We start from the raw sequence: 12,943 nt of genomic DNA, 5'->3' as shown, positions 1-12,943 counted from the left end.
ACCATAATTTAGGGTCCTGTTTTGAGACTATGCTCGTGCCAGCAAAAAAGCATAGGCATGACTTCTCAAATTGGAGTGCAACTGTGCGAGCAAAAGGTGTTGCTTGCTTGTACTCCTGGTAGGCTAGTCCTAGGCGTATGTTGTTCTACATGCACCATAGCGCCTTTTGATAGCCCATGCATATGATAGTTGCCAATCACGCAACCCCCAACATCGAAATAGAAACACCATGCAAACGTGTGCTTTAAATTAGAATAGATCGACTCCGGAGGAAAGGATTTTGAATCCCGCTCGTGTCGCCTCGCTCGGGCGGTCAACCCTAGCCGTCGCCACTGTTAGAGCAGACTCCGGCAAACCGCGCGTCCCTGGAAGGACAGGGGCGTCGTCGCGTCGAGGAAGTCTCCCACTCGCTCCACCTCACTGTATCCCCGCTGTCGCCTCCCCGGGTGAAGGCGAACATGTTTTCGAACAAGGCGGAAACGGACACCGCGGACCCCTTCTTTGTGCGTGTCGCGGCTGAGCTCGCTCGGCGCCTCGCTCTCCCACATCAACTCCACGCCGGGGGTGCCAACCAGCCGCACACACACCCGCACGCCTCTGAGCTCGTCTTCGTCCTCTACAGCACGCACCACGTCAGATTTGTCTCCGCTAGTAGGCTCGCGTCCAAGCTAGGCGACATCTTCGCCTCCCATCGGTCCTTGTGCTCTTCCAGAGGAACGTCGACATTGGCCTAGTCATCGTCTTCTCCGCCTTCAATCGCCACCTCATCAGCACGCTGTCCGTCGTTGCCTTGACCGTGCTACCCGACGTTGTTAGCGTTACTCGACATTGGTAGTAATCCTAGCAGTATTCATGTCGCTAGCCTTGTTCGGGATCTATGTTTGGGTCCGGGCCTGCTGCTCCCCTCCTCTCCGTCCTCCACTGCCCCCATGCCCACGATCCCACTGCTGCCCCTTTCCCCTCCTACTCCACCGCTTGGACTGTGGGTTCCATCTCCGCTTCTTATACTCCAGTACTCCACTGCCATGTCGTCTTTGTGCCCCATCTTCGCCATCTAGGCTTGATTCCCTTGACCTTCAGCAATATCTCTACGATTGAATGCTTCCTTGGCCTTTGTATCACCGATTCCTTGCCCTCGGGCTACCCTAGCCCTCTACGCCGACACTTGTGTCCAAAGGTTTGGGTGGTCGTGCAGCGATGACCACATTGATTATGGGCGAAAGCCTTGCTTGGCTTTCTGCCAACCCAGACTTTGATGGCGCTTCTGTGTCATTCACCTTGTTGGAGGCAAAGCCAGGATGCCCCATGTCTGTCGTCTGTGGCCGCTTCTTGTAGTGGTGGTTGTCAAGGTCAATTGGATTTTGTGCAAAGGTGATACTTGTGGAGTGAAAGCATCGCTCCTGGTGCGCGAGGAGGTGTCTTACCTTCACACTAGCGTCTTTGCTAAGCTTGATGGTTGATTTGTGTGTTTTTCCTTAGTTGGCCTTGTCCTTGCAGTGGATAATGGTCGTGTTGCGTGGCCATTGGCTCCTCTGCTTCGTCATCCGTCTCCTATTGATGGTGACGTCAATCTTATGCCAGGTGGTCCCATGATCTTGCCCTCCCCCTTAGAGGCTTCCTCCCCTTTAAGGGCATAGGATGGCGGGCGGTTTTATGGTGCTCGGATGTATTGTCTATAGGGTGCTCATCATCAACTTCAAAGGGCGATGGTTGTTCTTCGGCAAGCCTCGATTGAGGTGTTCCCTCACTCTTAGTCTCCACTCAGTTGGGTGGTCCCTCATCTCTTCAAGGATTCCTCCCCTTGTTGTGCACAATGGAGGGAGACAATTGTGTGGCGTTGCTACGACGAGTGATGTGGTTACATTGGTTTGGAATAGCTGATGAGTACGTTGTTTGATGATCATGTCTCTGCTGATGTTGTTCTGCTCACGTCAAGTCTTCTGTGTTGTGTTTGCTTTCTTTGTTTCCTCTATGTTGTTGAAGTTCTTGCTTGCGTTGTGCTAGCAGTTGTTTGCCATAACATTATGTAAATGTTTTTTTTCAGATCTCCTTAAAAATGAGGTTGTTGAGCGTCGCTAGTCACGCCAGAATCAATGAAATTCAGGTGGAATTCTCTCCCCGTTGATAAAAAAGTTACAATTCAACCAGCTTTGTTACTTCTTATTTGAGGCTAAATTTTATGTCTCAGCATTGCAGATCGCGAGCTTCGGTTCGCAGAAGATACCGTTGCGTTTAAAGACAGGACATATATGTGGTTCGTATAGTCGATCACAGTAGAGTAGACCCATTGAAACATGAGAGCATATTCGAGAGTTTCGTGAAATAATTTTTATTTTGATTTTTAAAATAAAATATTCCATTCAACAGTTTTAGTAAAAGAGTTTATTGATAAATATAAAATTTGTTAAATATCAACTTCAGCTTGTGGTCGAGAGAAGCTCTTTATCTGCTTCTCATTTTTAACGTTTTCTCCTGTAATCAAAGTAAATTGGACGTATAAGTAAATTAAGAAAATAAAGAATTTTATGTGAGAAAAAATGCTAAGGTCCCATTTGGATCCTTTGAATTGGTTTCCATTCTAATAATCCTAATTTAGGAACAAATTTATTCCTAGCATCCATTACTGCCATGGCAAAGTATTTTGTTGTGTCCAAGAGTGACGTCAATCACATACTATGACTTGTGAATCTATCGACTATAAAGTGTATTTACTGTTGGAGCATTTGAGACAATTGCCTTTCTGTCCCAGCTTACCGTCGTTGGCCATGCTACTATTTTGCAGTGCTTTATTATTGAGTAATGAACATGCATGAAGCTAAAGCCATGAGATGCCAATCATATATTTGTATGTTTTGGGCAGTAGGATTTGCATAGTTGCTGGCTTGAAGATAATGGTACATGATTTACCTCACATTAATCCAAACTCACTATCCCCTAATCTTGTTGCAAATGTTGCAGTGTGACTCATCGGAACCTGATTTATGTGATTCGGGATGCAATGGTGTGCTGATGACGACGTCCTTCAGTCATCTCCAAGGCTGGTGGCCTTGAAGGAGAGAAGGATTACCGTTACACTAGGAGTGATGGTAAAAATGCAAGTTTGACAAGTCTAAGATTATTGCTTCAATTCAGAACTTTGGTGTTGTGTCTGTGGATGAGAGTCAAAATGTTGCTAACCTTATCAAACATGGGCCACTGGCAAGTAAGTAAAAGATAAAGAATCTGTTGAAATACATAGAATTCAATATCAAACAATGAAATCGTTGATGCGCGTTCTCTGTTTCATGCAGTTGGCATCAATGTTGCCTACATGCAGACATACATCGAAGGCATGCCATGTCCATACATATGTGGAAGACACCTAGACCATGCTGTTCTCCTTGTTGGCTATGGCGCAGCTGGTTTTGCCCCCATCCGCCTCAAGGACAAGCCTTACTGGATCATCAAGAACTCGTGGGGCATGAACTGGAGGGAGAACGAATACTACAAGATATGCAGGGTTCCAACATTTGCAACAAGTGCGGTAACACCATTCATGTATTAACAATCAAAAGTGTGATAAATATGACACAAACCTCCATCAAAATCGGTTCAATATTGGTTGTTGGTAAAGATTTTAGCGAGGTTGATGACAATATATATATTGTTTATTTTCATGTAATCGTTGTGAATTAATATTTCATTGAATGATTTATATTCTATCGCAATGCACGATACTCTACTATCATATATAGAGCTAATGGTTGTAATGTGCTGGTGAAATAGTTAGATTAAAATAACAATATAACACATATTTATACATAATTTACTGTGGTATTATACGTTTCCGTTGCAACGCACGGGCACTCACCTAGTTAAGCTAATATGATTTTTATACGGATTATATGTGTGTATACTATTGTTGGTAATACGATGAAGATATTTATGTGCTACATTTATGTTATAGGGAAAAGGGTGAAGAGCGTGTTATAAGTCGCAGAGTAGAAACATAGTCCGGTGATACATATAATTAGTTTTCATCCTTCACCCTACAAATTTAAAATAGACTTATATCTGGATTTTTGAAAATGATGCAATGTCATATTCCAAGCCAAATAAGCTACTTTATTAAGTAGATTTCAATTCTTCCAAAATGAAATGATCCAAATAGACTTAAGGTATGTTTGGTTCCTTTAGTGCAGGGATTAAAGTTTAGTTGCAGTCTAAAGTTTAGTCCCTACCCTATTTGGTAACAGAGACTAAAAGTATTTAGAACGTATTAAATGACTCATAAGAAATAATGTCTCTTAACATTCTCTGTGTAACTAAAATAAATGGTGGAATTAATATGGTTTAATCACTTATAGTCACCCCTTGAGAGGCTAGAGATAAGCAATTTAGTCCATGTTTTAGTTCCATCGTTTGATAATTTAGGGACTAAAATAGAATGACTAATCTTTAGTTTCTGAAACCAGACAAGGTCTTAAGTGAAAAATAAAAGTACTAAAAACATATGAGAAAACACATAAGAATTACATGGCATTAGAGCCGCTAATTAGACTTAAGAAACCAACCAACCACAGTTCCATGACTATCTCTTCAGTCATAAATTTTTAGTCAGCCATACCCAACCGAGAAGCTTAACAATTTCCTAAATTACATGATTTAGTTCTTAACTGTTAGAGCTCAATCATTTTTAGTGTTCTGAACACTTTAAATGATATAATATTTTAATTTTTAGGACACTATTTGGAGGCATCTTATTGATGATGCTCTATGACGGCGGTAAACTTTATATTTGTTAGTTTGATGTTTAGGCTCTAAGACGGCCCTAAACTTTAATTTGCTCAAGATTTTAGACTGTTACGACATTATTATTTTTTACTTTATGGTGTGCTTCTGTAGCTTTTATGAACTTTTATTAGTTATTTACTTGATGGGAACTATCTGGTCGCATATACACCCAATTTGAAAATCTTGCGTTTGATGTGGTAGAGCCGTAGAGGCAGCTCGCTAGCTTTGAAAACTTTAGTGTCATGCAAAATTAAACAAATCCTTTTTCCGAGGTCCCATATATATGCATGCCATAGTTAGGAGAGGCGTACATCTCTCGTCTCCATTTCCTCCGCAAGAAGTTGTGTGGTCAGGAACAGGACCAAGCAAACACAAATCTTTGCATCCATTCCCTATTTTAAGCCACACCACCACTTTACCACAGAACGCTTAGCCACTTTTAGAGCACAAGAACAAACCTGCAAGTGCAAGAGGCATGTAGCGCACCTCGTCGTAGTGTCATCTCCCTCCCATTTCGTTCCGCCACACCCCCCATGGACAATCCAATCCACACAAGGTTCACGCTACCGTGTCTTGGCCTCCGCGCTGCCGCGGCCGTGCTCCTCCTCCTCCTCCTCCTGTCCCCGGCGGCGATCACTCCGGTCGCGAGCCACAATGACCACGGCGAGCACAAAAACTACCTCGTCATTGTGCGCAGCAGGTACGAGTACGACAAGAATGTGCACAAGAACGTGTCGAGCTGGCACGCGTCGCTCCTGTCGTCGGTGTGCGACACTGCCAAGGAGGTCCTAGAAGCGGACCCGACCGCCATTAGCCGGCTCATCTACTCCTACCGCACCGTCGTCAACGGCTTCGCCGCCCGCATGACGCCGGAGGAGCTGGACAAGATGTCCAAGATGGAGTGGTTCGATCGAGCCCTCCCCGAGCAGACGTTTCACCTCCTGACCACGCGCACGCCGCACATGCTCGGGCTCATGGGCGGCCGACGGCACGGCGGCCTGTGGAACACAAGCAACATGGGCGAGGGCGTCATCATCGGGATCCTCGACGACGGCATCTACGCCGGGCACCCGTCGTTCGACGGGGCCGGGATGCAGCCGCCGCCGGCCAAGTGGAAGGGCCGGTGCGACTTCAACAAGACGGTGTGCAACAACAAGCTCATCGGCGCGCGGTCCTACTTCGAGTCGGCCAAGTGGAAGTGGAAGGGCCTCCGCGACCCGGTGCTCCCGATCGCCGAGGGGCAGCACGGGACGCACACGTCCAGCACCGCGGCCGGCGCGTTCGTGCCCAACGCCAGCGTCTTCGGCAACGGGCTCGGCACGGCGGCCGGCATGGCCCCGCGCGCGCACATCGCGTTCTACCAGGTGTGCTACGAGGACAAGGGCTGCGACCGGGACGACATACTGGCAGCGGTGGACGACGCCATCGGGGACGGCGTCGACATCCTGTCGCTGTCGCTTGGCCACGAGGATGCCATCGACTTCTCGGACGACCCCGTCTCGCTCGCCGGGTACACGGCGATCCTCAACGGCGTGTTCATCTGCGCCGCGGCGGGCAACACCGGCCCGTCCCCCTCGACCCTCGTCAACGAGGCGCCGTGGCTGCTCACCGTGGGCGCCAGCACCACCGACAGGAGGTTCTTGGCCTCCGTAAAGCTTGGGGACAACGTCCAGATTGACGGCGAGTCGCTCAACGACCCTAACACCACCATGGGCGACCTGGTCCCGCTGGTGCGCGACGTGTCCGATGGCCTGTGCGTCAACGGGAACGTGCTGAAGGCACAAAACGTCTCCGGAAAGATCATCATCTGCGAAGCCGGCGGCGATGTCAGCACCGCGAAGGCCAAGATGCTAAAGGGCATCGGCGTGGTCGGAATGATCGTGGTGACCCCGGAGTTGTTCGGTCCGGTAATCATCCCGAGGCCGCACGCCATCCCGACGGTGCAAGTCTCTAACGCGGCGGGGCAGAAGATCAAGGCCTACATCCACAAGGCGCGGGGCCCGACGGCGACGTTCGTCTTCAAAGGGGCAGCGTTCAACACCCCAAGGTCGCCGATGGTGGCGCCCTTCTCCTCGCGGGGCCCGAACAGGAGGAGCCGTGGGATTCTGAAACCCGACATCATCGGCCCCGGGGTGAACATCATCGCCGGCGTGCCCTCGATCGAGGACGTGGACCTGCTGCGCAACGCGGAGGTGCCCAGGTTCGACATCAAGTCCGGCACGTCCATGGCCGCGCCGCACCTGAGCGGGATCGCCGCGCTGATCAAGCACGCGCACCCGACCTGGTCGCCCGCGGTCATCAAATCGGCCCTGATGACGACGGCGGAGCCTAACGACAACCTCCGGAAGCCGATCCAGGACGTCAACGGCAGGCCGGCGAACTTGGTCGCCATTGGCGCCGGCCACGTGAACCCGAAGAAGGCCATGGACCCTGGCCTCGTGTACAACATGACGGCCATGGGCTACGTGCCGTACCTGTGCGGGCTCAACTACACGGACGACAAGGTGAGCACGATCATCTACCCGGAGCCGCCGGTGTCGTGCGCCAAGCTGTCAAGGCTCGAACAGGACGACCTCAACTACCCGTCCATCACCGTCATCCTCAACCAGCCGCCCTTCACCGCGAAGGCCAACCGCTCCGTCACGAACGTCGGCGCGGCCAGCTCGACGTACACCGTGGAGGTGAACGTGCCGGCGTCGGTGACAGTGGAGGTGAACCCGCCGAAGCTGACTTTCAAGGCGCTGGAAGAGGTCCTGAACTACTCTGTCACAATCAAGTCGGCCAACGGCCAGGCGCTTACCGGCCCTGTCGAGGGGGAGCTCAAGTGGTTGTCCGGCAAGTACGTCGTGCGCAGCCCGATCCTCGTCACTAACGAATCCGGGCCCTCGCCGGCGGAGACACGTAAACCGTAACCCTCGATAGCAGCTGGCAAATGCCTACTTATTACGTACATGGTAACGATTAGTTTGCCATATGAGCCAGCGCTTGAAATCGATGGGATTGTGAGCTTCATTCACTTTTGATTCGGTAGACTAAATTAGGCATGCAGATGCAGAGCAAATCCCTCCATTTGTGGTGGAAGTGAGAGATACATATATAATTACCTCCTTGTTTTTTTATATATTTATTATTAAGAAATTCCTGACGAATTTATTACAAGTTTAACAACGTCGTGGTTCTACCATTAACAATGTCGAGTAATTCATATTTTATATTGCATGACCAACTTTGGCCACAGGCTATGGGGCAAAGCCGGGTACGAAAACCAAATGTATCCTCGTTTACCAATTGTGGTTTATCCGGTTTTTATCATAACATGATTAATTGAACACGTGCGTCTTCTCTTTTGATACTATTCATTTTTAAATGTATCCTCATTTACCAATTATGGTTTGGCCGATTTTGATTAGAACATGATTAATTGAACGTCTGATTCTGTTCATTTTAACATCCGCTAGGATACACAATTTGAGCTCGGTAACAACTTGACGAGTCATTCTCTTCTACTGTTCTGACTTTCTGACTTTGAGAGGGACAGTAGCCTGTAGCCTAGGCTAAGGATGTCCGCAGTCATCTGCTGCATTCATAACTCTATCCAACATAACGTTACCTAGAGCAAAAAAATCTGCTGCAGCCAACTGCTGCATACAACACTTTATTTTGTTGTACACCGTTTGGAACGCTAAAAGTGGAGTTCGAATGTCACATACTCTATCCATTATAGCGTAGAGTGGGGCAAAAGCAAAGGAGTGGGTGGTGGGGACTAGAGATGGCCAAACTGGCCGCCCGATCCGGCCCGGCCCGGGCCTGGTGAAGCCCGGCCCATTTTGGGCCCGGCCCGCCAGGCACGATTAGAAAATCGGGCCATCTAAGCATGCGGGCTCAATTTCCTGTCCGAGCTCGACCCGCAACGGGCCTAAACGGGCCGGGCCGGCCTGTTTAGCGCAAAAAAAGCGGGCCAAAAAACGGGCTATGTGGGCCGGTAAGGATGTTTTAGTGTAAAAAAAGCGGGCTTAACGTGCTTAGAGGTAAACGGGTCATGCCGGGCTAGCCCACCGTGCATAGTTTACTATCCGAGCCCGGCCCGCTTATTCGGGCCGGCCCGGGCCCGTATAGAACTGGGCCGTGCCGGGCTCGGACCGGGTCCAAACAGCGGGCTTCGTGCCGAGCTCACGGGCCTCGTGTTTATTGGCCATCTATAGTGGAGACTACGGTGGATATTATTTATATATATATATTGATAAAGATATAGTAGTTTATATAGGGTTGAGATATAGAATAGTTGTAGATATGGGAGTTTGGGTACTGTATTTTAAGATGTTGATGAGTAGGATAGAATATATTATTTTATTGTAGAAATTTAGAATAGAAAGAGTCATTCGGCCGCTGCTGCTTGCTGTCACCTGCAATGTTGATGATTAGGATAGAATATATTTTAGAGTAGATGTCTTTTATAATTTCAAATCATGTTTGTCAAATTTATATTAAGTTGATATAATCAATTTAAATTTACCTTTACATATAGTACTTCGACTGATTCTATCTAAGGATAAATTACCCAACGAGGACTGGGTTGGGCCGGCATGGCCCAGGCTAATCGTGCTTCGGGCCAATTTTTTGGGTCGGGCCCAAATACCAAAACCTAGACAGAACACGATGAAAAGCACGATGGGTCGATGCTCGTGCTGTGTTGGTCCAAGCATTACTTCGCTATATATATATATATATAACCTAGGTTTGGAGAAAAAACTTGTATATATCTAAAAAATACATCTTAAAAATCATATGAGAATTCTATAACTTTCCAAATTATTGGAGCATAGAATATCCATTTAAATGCTAGTTTTTTTAATTTGTGCCTCACTTCATACCGTGTCTGCCCAAACATGATCCATCTAGTCGTGTCGTGCTGTACCACCCATCGTGCCTAATTTTTAGGCACGACCTAGCCCGACCATTCGGACCGTGCTGGCCTAACCTATTTTTCTTCGTATCGTGGCGTGCTTTGGACTCTTATTTTGGGGAACCATTTTCCGATGAGTAATTCTCCGGCCCAAACTGTCAAGTTTACCCGTGGATGTTCGCGCGGACTAGAATGAGGAGCCAATTTTCGGATGAGTAATTCTCCGTTGCCATCCTAGTCACCAAGGGTTCGGTTGCTTGCAGGACAAAATGTACCACTTGCGAAAATTACTGGCATATGTACGATTGCACGAACTCTGAACTTTTCTTTCAAGTAAACTGGACATTTTCTCTCTCGTTGCATATTCGGTCAATAAATAAATAGCTGTACATGCTTGCCTCGGACCATAGCTGCAGAAGCAACTTGTTCTAAGTTAAACTTGCTTCGTTGCTTGTACTTGACACATTTGCTGAAACATATATACACAACCTCTCCCACCATGAGAACAGAGCTTCCTCAGGTATAACTTCCCTTCCTCATCATTTCTACAAACTCTTCGTAGTCGATTCTCCCATCCTGCGAAATTCAGAGAGGGGCGACTGTTAATGCTATGGAAAAAAAATGGTTTGGTTATTAGCAGCAAGAATGCGCTCACCTTGTCTTTATCAACTTCGTCCAGCACTTCCTTAATGCTTGCTTCATCACCCACCCCATACTCCGCCATGGCTTGTTCCAGTTCGTCTCTTGTTATGTACCTGTGGTTGTTATGTATGTATGTTATTATCTCGGTTCAATTGTATTAAACCTTTTTTTTGGTTTTCCATAGCTGAGTGAGCAAAACGATATTCCCTATGTTTCTTTTTAGTTGTCGCTGGATAGTGCAAAATTAAACTATTCAGCGACAACTAAAAACAAACGGAGCAAGTATAAATCTGGCAGAACTAGTTTTACCCGCTATCGTCTTTGTCGAAGTGTTGAAAAGCAAGGAACAAATCCTCCTCCTTCTCCAGTTTATGCCTGTTCATCATGGCAGTGAGGAACTCGGTGTAGTCAATGCTGCCACTCTTGTCCACGTCAACCTGCACCGAAGCATGCATGACTAGTGAAGTAGTACTCCAAGCCTGGGTGTGGAAGTGGAACGGAGCAAGCAGTCTTACTGCTTCCATAAGCTTCTGAACCTCCGCTTCGCTAATCTTGGACCCGAGCTTCGCCAGCCCGTCCTTGAGTTCCTCGACCGTGATCGTGCCGCTCCTGTCTGTATCCATGTTGTTGAACATCTGCTTCAGCCCCTTGATCTCATCCTCTGTTAGGTTCTCTGCGATTACCTTTACAACGACACAGAAGACCAAAAAAAAATGTCATCTTAAACTGGCACATGAAAAGTAGCAGGTATTCTGGTTAAGGAGGACAGGAGGTTCACCTTCAGTGCAAGTTGCTTTAGCTTGTTCATCGCCTTGAACTGCTTCATTCTTGACAGGACCGCGCTGTCGATAGGCCTGTCAGGTGCACCACCTTTGAGCCATGGATGTTCTGCACATGGAAGTCATTCAGATGAACTATGGACCTTCATCTTCAGTCTTAACTCAAGCGCTGTATGAAATTAAAAGGCAGTTAGAGAGTGCAACCTAGGGCCTGTGAAGCCGTAATGCGCCTCTGAGGGTCCCTGTTCAGCATTTTTCTAATGAGATCCTTCGCGCTTTCAGATATGGAGGGCCACGGGGAGGAGACCAGATCGAGCTCGTCGGCCAATATTGCGTCAAATATGCCTTTCTGCGTTTCTGCTCAGACATATATACGCAAATTCTGCCATCAGCCGATCGACCAGTGTGGTCTGTCTGTCAGGACGGAAGATGGTTTGGATTCTGACTTTCACCTTCCCAGAAAGGCGGCGACCCGCATAGAAGGATGTATAGGATCACGCCAGCACTCCAGACGTCGATCTCCCTGCCGTAGTTCCGGCGCAACACCTCGGGCGCCACGTAGTACGCGCTCCCCACCAAGTCCTTGTAAACTTTGCCTGCACTCGTTTCGTTTGTCTAGCAATCGTCATTTATTGCATTGCATGGAAGAAAATCATGTTGTGTGCCGCTGCCATGTCAGCAGCAAGCAAGCCGCCGCTAATAACCTTCTTCGATGAAGACGGAGAGGCCGAAGTCGATGGCCTTGAGCGGCGCGTCGTCGGCGGGGCTGGCGAGCAGGAAGTTCTCGGGCTTGAGGTCGCGGTGCATGACCCCCATGAAGTGGCAGACGTTGACGACGGTGAGGACGTCGCGGCACACGGCGGCGGCCTGGCGCTCGGAGTAGCTCCCCTTGGCGGTGATGCGGTCGAAGAGCTCGCCGCCGGAGCAGAGCTCCATGACGACGTGCACGTCGTCGCGGTCCTCGAACGCGCCCTTGAACTCCGCCACGTTGGGCTGCCCGCTGAGGTGCTGCAGGATGGTGATCTCCCGGCGCATGTCCGCGATGTCGGCGCGCCGCACCAGCTTGCGCTTGGACACCGACTTGCACGCGTACTTTTTCCCCGTCGCGCGCTCCGTGCACAGGTACGTGGTGCCGAACTGCCCGCTCCCCAGCTTCCGCTCCAGGTGGAACAGCGTCCGCACGTCCACCGTGTGCCGGTCCAGGACCGTGCCCGTCTGGCCGGTGGGCGGCCGCCGCCGGCCCGTCGATCCCGGGCCCGACGGGAAGACTGGAAGCCGCGGCGGACGGTAGGACGGCCGGCGGTCCGAGCCCGAGTACAGCGGCACCTCCCGCGTCTTGTCATCGCGGGGCCGGGGCGGCCGGTACACCGGCATCGACGTCCGCCGCGGCGGGTCCGTGGTGATTGGTATCTCGTGCTCGTGCTCGTGCTCGTCGTACTTCCTGGTGAAGCAGTTGCCCATTGCCTCGCTGCTTATTTCGTCTCTCTGTGTGTTTCCTAGCTAGCGCTAGCTCCTTTTGGGAGCAGAGGATGGAGAACGAGGATATGAAGAAGGCTGCCTGCAAAGCTTGGCGTGATGCTCAGCTGCTGGATCATATCCTTTTGCTAGCTTGCTGTTTGCTTTTGATCCAGGGATTGATTTATGCCTTGTCTGGCCGCCTCGAGATGGAAAAGAAGATTCAGGGAACGCCTGAAAATCACGCTATCTTATACGCTGACAGTGCGGCGGCTCAGGTGATTTTTATTCGGTGTCGGTGATGGAGAAACAGCTGGTGCGCACAGCCAAGTCATTCCTCCGCCGTTTTATCGTGTCCACACTGAGGTCTGAAATGGTCTGGCGCGTCGGA

General features: G+C 49.2%; 2 protein-coding genes and 1 pseudogene across 2 annotated transcripts; 2 read left to right on the top strand and 1 right to left on the bottom strand.

The window, feature by feature from the left end:
• Positions 1-458: 458 nt before the first annotated feature.
• Positions 459-3,544, top strand: LOC103642894 (cysteine proteinase 1-like; annotated as a pseudogene).
• Positions 3,545-5,177: 1,633 nt separating this feature from the next.
• Positions 5,178-7,938, top strand: LOC103641988 (subtilisin-like protease 1). The gene has a single exon (XM_008665292.3). The coding sequence runs from the start codon at positions 5,307-5,309 to the stop codon at positions 7,683-7,685; it is 2,379 nt and encodes a 792-aa protein (XP_008663514.1). The 5' UTR covers positions 5,178-5,306; the 3' UTR covers positions 7,686-7,938.
• A 2,018-nt stretch (positions 7,939-9,956) lies between these two features.
• On the bottom strand, positions 9,957-12,669 carry LOC100285607 (calcium-dependent protein kinase). Its single transcript, NM_001370722.1, has 8 exons — positions 11,802-12,669; positions 11,550-11,693; positions 11,302-11,454; positions 11,097-11,206; positions 10,834-11,001; positions 10,628-10,755; positions 10,332-10,431; positions 9,957-10,252 (listed from the first exon to the last, which is right to left on the bottom strand). Exons 1-8 carry the CDS (start codon positions 12,556-12,558, stop codon positions 10,193-10,195), a joined length of 1,620 nt encoding a protein of 539 aa, NP_001357651.1. The 5' UTR covers positions 12,559-12,669; the 3' UTR covers positions 9,957-10,192.
• Positions 12,670-12,943: the final 274 nt, after the last annotated feature.

This window comes from Zea mays, chromosome 10, assembly GCF_902167145.1.
Source record: "Zea mays cultivar B73 chromosome 10, Zm-B73-REFERENCE-NAM-5.0, whole genome shotgun sequence".
In the NCBI taxonomy this organism is placed as follows: Eukaryota; Viridiplantae; Streptophyta; class Magnoliopsida; order Poales; family Poaceae; genus Zea; species Zea mays.
The sequence above is the reverse complement of the archived record's forward strand: the minus strand, read 5'-3'. Positions and strand labels throughout refer to the sequence as shown.